Source organism: Dipodomys ordii, unplaced genomic scaffold (assembly GCF_000151885.1).
Source record: "Dipodomys ordii isolate 6190 unplaced genomic scaffold, Dord_2.0 Scaffold18, whole genome shotgun sequence".
NCBI classification, from domain to species: domain Eukaryota; kingdom Metazoa; phylum Chordata; class Mammalia; order Rodentia; family Heteromyidae; genus Dipodomys; species Dipodomys ordii.
The window spans coordinates 9,372,334-9,378,526 of NW_012267234.1; the positions used below are offsets into that span (position 1 = coordinate 9,372,334).

The 6,193-nt window shown below is 42.2% G+C and overlaps 1 protein-coding gene across 1 annotated transcript in view; it reads right to left on the minus strand.

Moving 5' to 3' along the window:
- Psmd7 (proteasome (prosome, macropain) 26S subunit, non-ATPase, 7) overlaps positions 1-257 on the minus strand; it is an 8,188-nt gene extending 7,931 nt beyond the window's left edge. Inside the window, exon 1 of the mRNA XM_013012948.1 lies at positions 76-257. Within this exon, the coding sequence (XP_012868402.1) occupies positions 76-149 (74 nt within the window). The 5' untranslated portion in view covers positions 150-257. The remainder of the gene's footprint in view (positions 1-75) is intronic.
- Between the last annotated feature and the right edge of the window lie 5,936 nt (positions 258-6,193).

Consider the following 6,193-nt stretch of genomic DNA (forward strand, 5'->3'; position numbering starts at 1 on the left):
CCCCCGTCCCCCGCGCGCCGGTGACTCAGCAGCCCCAGCGCCCGGACGCTAGGCCGTCCCTCGCCGCCCGCTCACCGGTTGAAATGATCCACCACGCTGAGCAGCACCAGGGGGTGGACCACCACCTTCTGCACCGCCAACTCCGGCATCGCGACAAACCCCGCCCGCCAGGCCTGGCTCTTGGCGACCCGCAGACACCGACGGCGGCAGCGACCGCGACAACCGGCGGATCCTCCAGGCCTAGCTCCTCCTCTTCCGGTCCGGTGGGTCGCTCCCAGAGTGCTTCGCGTGGCGCGCCCACAGTGTCGCCGGGGCCGCCATGTTGTGGAAGGGAGAGGGCTGAGGAGAGGCGGGGCCGCCTTGGAGCTCGCGCCTGGAGGTTGCTTCTCTGGACGTCAGAGCTGACCATGAAGCTGGACCTGGTATTGGGCCTGCCATGGCTTTTCACCCCAGTGCCTTCTTAGCTCACAGTTCTTCCCCCTCAGAAAACAAACAAACCTCAAAACCACCATGCTGAAAAACATAAATAGTAGTTCCTTAGATTTCCACAAAACTTAACAGAATTTCTTGGAGGAACTCATACCAAGCCACACTTTTGATGCAAATGCAGACAATTTATCTCATCTTTCATCATCATCATCATCATCATCATCATTATACTTTTTGCTGGTCCTGGGGCTTGAACTCAGGGCCTGGGCACTGAGTTTTGCCCTCAAGGCTAGTGCTCTACCAGCTGAGCCACAGCGCCACTTCCAGCTTTTGTGGTGGTTACTGCCCGGGCTGGCTTTGAACCTATATCCTCAGATCTCAGCCTCCTGAGTAGCTATGATTACAGGCATGAGACACTGGTGCCCAGTTTAATCTCATTATTTTTATTGTTGGGAATTTCTCCCTAATCTTTATAGGTTTCCACTGTATTTTACTTTTTATCTTAACAGGACTAGCAGAAAGCAGTTGGTGTCAGGCCACAGACGTTCATTTTCAAATAAAAACTTACAATGAGGGTTGGAGAACCTAATGTCACTAAGCTAGATCTACAGCCCAAATTTGGTCCTCTTTATAAGTTCTTCATAAAGGCCCAGTTACTTCATTATAATTCCCAATTTACTTTAAGCCTAAAAGGCTGTGTGTGTGTGTGTAAAAACTGTCCCAACATGTTTCTAAAGTGCATGAGGTTTCCCACTGTTTATAAGATACACATCTTTTCTGATTATATATTGATATTTATTTAAAAACATGTCTTCTCTTTTACTGTTAAGTTTTCTTAATGTGGTTTGAGTAATGAAAGTCCTGGCTAAACTATGAGTGCTTAAATCAATTATGGTAAACTAGATACCCAGCTTGTGCTCTGGCTCTCCCAAACAAGAGGTCCATATTTTCAGGGTTATATCTACAATGGGTTCACTACAGGTAAAAATCCTTGTTAAGAAGCTCTGTGGAGGGCTGGGAAGGTGGCTCAGTGGTAGAGTGCTTGCCTTGCATGCATGAGGCCCTGGGTTCGATTCCTCAGCACCACATAAACAGAAAAAGCTGGAAGTGGTGTTATGGCTCAAGTGGTAGAGCGCTAGCCTTGAGCCGAAGAGCTGAGGGACAGCACCAGGCCCCATAGCCAACATAAAAAAAGATGAAGCTCCATGGATTTCTTGCTGAGAAAGATGCAAACAACAAAGTGTTAGCAGGATGACAAATAAAATGATGACTAGATGCACACCTAATCTAAGTGCAGCAGGTACCTATGTGGCCGAGTTGCTGGGTGCTGGAAAGAAATCCCAGTAGACAGATTCATGGTAGCCGGTGTCTTCTTAATCTGCAAACTGTTACACAGAGGCAAGCATGAGTCTATACAACTCAAAAATATTAGAAGATACTCTTCAATAAACAGTGTATTCTATAAACAATATATCTTGAACGTCACTCAGTATTCACCAAATATGTGTGTATGGATACTATGTACTACTGTTTTAATTGCTGAGTGAGAAATAAGCTTTGTTGTTGGGTCTGAGCTCAAGAGATCTCACCTCCATGTCTGAAGAATGACTAAGGTACTTTCACTCTGAATCTTAGCCTCCTTTTAGTGTGTTTAGGGAGCTTCTGATATTCTTTCTGGTTCCTAACCAACTACATTCATTACAAGTATTCTTTCTACTTTGGGGAATATTACTTAGGGATTTCCTCATTCCTTTTAATATTGCTATTTGACTATAGGTGACAGCTACTATTATGACAACAGAATTTTTAGATTAAGAAAATTTCTCAGGTCTGGGAAGGTGGCTCAGTGGTAGAGTGCTTGCCTTGTGTGCATGAGTCCCTGGGTTCAATTCCTCAGCACCACATAAGCAGAAAAAGCCGGCAGTAGTGCTGTGGCTCAAGTTGGTAGAGTGCTAGCCTTGAGCTGAAGAGCTGAGGGACAGCGCCCAGACCCAGAGTTCAGGCTCCATGACTGACCAGAAAAAAAAAAGAAAATTTCTCAGGCCCCATTATACAATTTGTTAAATCATGTTTACTGGTGTTTAGTGTTTGATTCAAGGGAGACTTTCTAGTTTCATCCATAATACTCTTCAACATAGGAGAAACTTCATGTTTCTATCATAGAAAGAGTGAGGAAGAGTTTTCCCCTATACTTTTGTTGTTAACAACTGGATATTTAAAGAATGACTAAGCTGGGTGACGGTGGCTCACACCTGTAATCCTAGCTACCCTGGAGGCTGAGATCTGAGGATTACAATTCAAAGCTAGCTTGGGCAGTTAACCACCTGAAAACTCAAGGGAAGTGCTAGTGCTAGAGCACTTGCCTTGAGCTGAAGAACTCAGGGACAGCTCCCAGGCCCAGAGTTCAAGCCCCACGACCAACTAAAATAAAATAAAGAATGACTATTGGATGATCAAAGATTGATTTTGATTTTTTCTTATGTGTCAAATAAGGCTTAAGCATGGGAATATAAAAGGAACATCTTTCTTAAAAATTATTATTTTTAAAAGAAAAAGAAGGTGGGGGGGAAGGGGGGGAAGGAGAAGGGTTGGGATTGGGGGGGAGGGGGGAGGCTGGGAAGGGATGTGAAGGGTAAACCAAAGGAGGAGGCTGCAATGCTTGGTAATAAATGTACACATTATCCTGCCCATGTAATTGTAACCCCTCTGTACAGTATGTTCACAAATAAAAAATAAATAAATAAATTTAAAAAAATAAAAGAAAAAGAAGGTATTTTCTGTTACCTTTTACTTTTCAAAAAGTAGAACTAACTTGAAATCATCTCTGTTATTGTAACTATTATTGGGGCTGAATGCTTTCAGAGAAATGCAGAAAGGAGGGATAAGAAATCTTTTGCTTATTGAATTTTGGACTTAACTTTAAGAAGACCTGATGAGATTTGAAGGTTTATGCATTTTCCTCTCCTTTGATGGTCTTTGTCTTTAGTTTAGGAAGTTAACCCTCACAGATGGCAGCATCTTGAAAGAGTTCTTATTGATGGTAAGCCAAGAACTAGGATAATAGTTCTGCAAGCATGCCTTCAACTTGGCAGCTTCTATTTATCATGTTAAGATTAGAAGAAAAAAAATGCAGATAGAAGAGCTTCAGCCCAAGCTGTATTCATTACTATGTTTCCTATTCTTAAGGATACCTGACAAACCAAAAGCCCACTGGAATTGCACCTGTATGAGCCAATGCCATCCAGGACGGACCTCCTCAGAAGAGAAGAATCAGACTGCTTTAAAGCAGAATCACAGACTCAGTCTTTGGAGACAAAAATGGGAATTTTTACATAGTAAGAATTGGCCATGACTCTCAGTTTAGCACCTCATGGATAGAAGTCCAGAGTGGCATGGTGGGTTAGCTCTATGACAGTCTCCAGCCCTGGCTCCTGTAGGTGCTTTAAAGGGCCGTTGCCTGTTACAGCTTCTTTACCCACCATTTAAGTACTGGCCATGTTGAGAACTAGTGCTTTGGTGTCTTTCCTGTGCTTTCTCTGTAGCTCCTCCCGCTCTGTCATCTGTGTAGCAAGTCTTAATAGTGTCTGTTCTGGTATGGATTCTGTCCAGGAGCATAGGAAAGTTAACCTTGGTATTGCTAAGAGCTCCTGTGCAAACTCTGTTGATCTTTAAGTCAATTCTGAATGTTTTTAATTCTCTTATTGAGGTATTTATTGAAGAAGTTTGAACTCATGGCCTTGTGCTTTCTGGGCAGTCATCCTACACTTGAGACACACAGCCAAGCCCCCTTTAGGAGGGAGAGTTGCTTTTTTATATAGGGTCTTGGTGTTTTGCGACCAGCCTTGGACTATTTCCTACTTGAGACCTCCAATATAGTTGGGATTATAGGTGTGTGCCAATGCCCTTGACTATTGCTCACTTTTTCTTGCTCTTCTGTTTTGTAATTTTTTTAAATTTATTATATATTGCTATTGTTTTAGCGGAGTCACTGAAAATATGCCCTGCCTATTAGCAGGGCAACTGGTTAATAGTGGTTGCTAGTGCAACACCTCATAGATAGACAGACCTCTAATTTTAACATCTTTGTATTTAATTATGCAAAGGCTCAGCATACCAATATATTAGCCAGAAAATTCTTGATTGCTACTATTGGATCCTACTGTAAGAGGCTGAAACACATAGGCAAATTCATTACCTTGTGTTACGATCCTGCTGATTCCAGGAACTCACACGAACTTCCTCTTTTTACCTTTCAGCATCCTTTGGTCTTTTTTTTTTTTTTAGTACTGGGCATTGAAATTAAGGCCTTAAATTTGCTGGCAGGTGCTCTACTACTAGCCTTATCCATAGCTTTGACCGTGTACTCTTCCTACCTCTGCTTCCTGCCCTATGTAGGATTATAGGAAAATACCACAACACACCTTGCTTGTTTTTGAGATAGAATTTTACTAACTTGTGCCTAGACTAGCCTTCAATTGTGGTCTTTCCAACTCTACCTTCCACATAGCTGGGATTACAGGTATGCACTATTGTACCTGACTCAATATCTTGCATTTTCTAGGCAAGTGCTATACTGTTTGAGGCATACACCCAGCCACTTTTGTTTTACTTTTTAGATGGGGTCGTGTGTGTGTGTGTGTGTGTGTGAGTGTATTTGGACTGGGTTATTCTAGACTATGCTCATTCTAACTATCCCACATACATCATCCTTGGAAGACACGTATGTGCCAATACACCCAGTGTTTTTGTTGAAATAAGGTCTTGCTAAACTTCTTGCCTATTCTTTTTTTAATTAAGTTTTTTTTATTGTGAAAATACTTTACAGAGGGGTTATAGTTATATGAGCAAGGAAATGAGTACATTTCTTATCAAGCATTGTTGCCTCCTCCTTTGTTTTTCCCCTACCATCCCTTCCCTCCCACCTCCTTAGCTACTCCCGCCCCCATTGTAAAGTTTGTTTTCAACATAGCATCTTGTACATCTCATTTATACAATGGGTCAATCTGTATCCCTATTTAAACAACTTGTTTTTTCCCTTCCCCTCCCCAAATTATACCAACATCAAATACAGTGAAAACAGGGGTTTTACTGTGGGGGAGGAACATACAAAGCAACAAAAAAATCACATGGTACCTTATAAATATGTTAGAAACAATAGCAAGGAAGAAAAAACCACTTGTGTCCCTATCTTGGGGTTCATTTTGCTTAACACCATCTTATCTGACCTTTCTGCTTGTCCCAGACATATACTAGTTATTGCAAATAAGGGAAACCATGGGACCTATGTTTCTTTGGGCCTGGCTTACTTCACTTAATATATTTTCCAAATGTTTCCATTTCCTAACAAATGGGGCAATTCCATTCCTTCTGATGTAGGCATAGAATTCCATTGTGTATATATACCACATTTTCTTGATCCATTCATCTACTGAGGGACATCTGGGTTGGTTCCATATCTTAGCTATGGTAAATAATGCTGCAGTAAACATAGTTGCGCTGGTAGCTTTAGTATGGTCTTGTTTGTGCTCATTCAGGTAAATGCCCAAAAGTGGGATTGTTGGGTCATAGGGGAGCTCTATGTGGAGTCTTTTGAGGAGCCTCCATACTACTTTCCAAAGTAGTACTTTCCAAGTTTACACTCCCACCAACAATGCAGTAGGGTTCCCTTCTGGCTACATCCCTTCCAGCATCTGTTGTTATTAGAGTCATAGCCATTCTAACTGGGGTGAGGTGGTATCTCAATGTTGTTTTGATTTGCATTTCT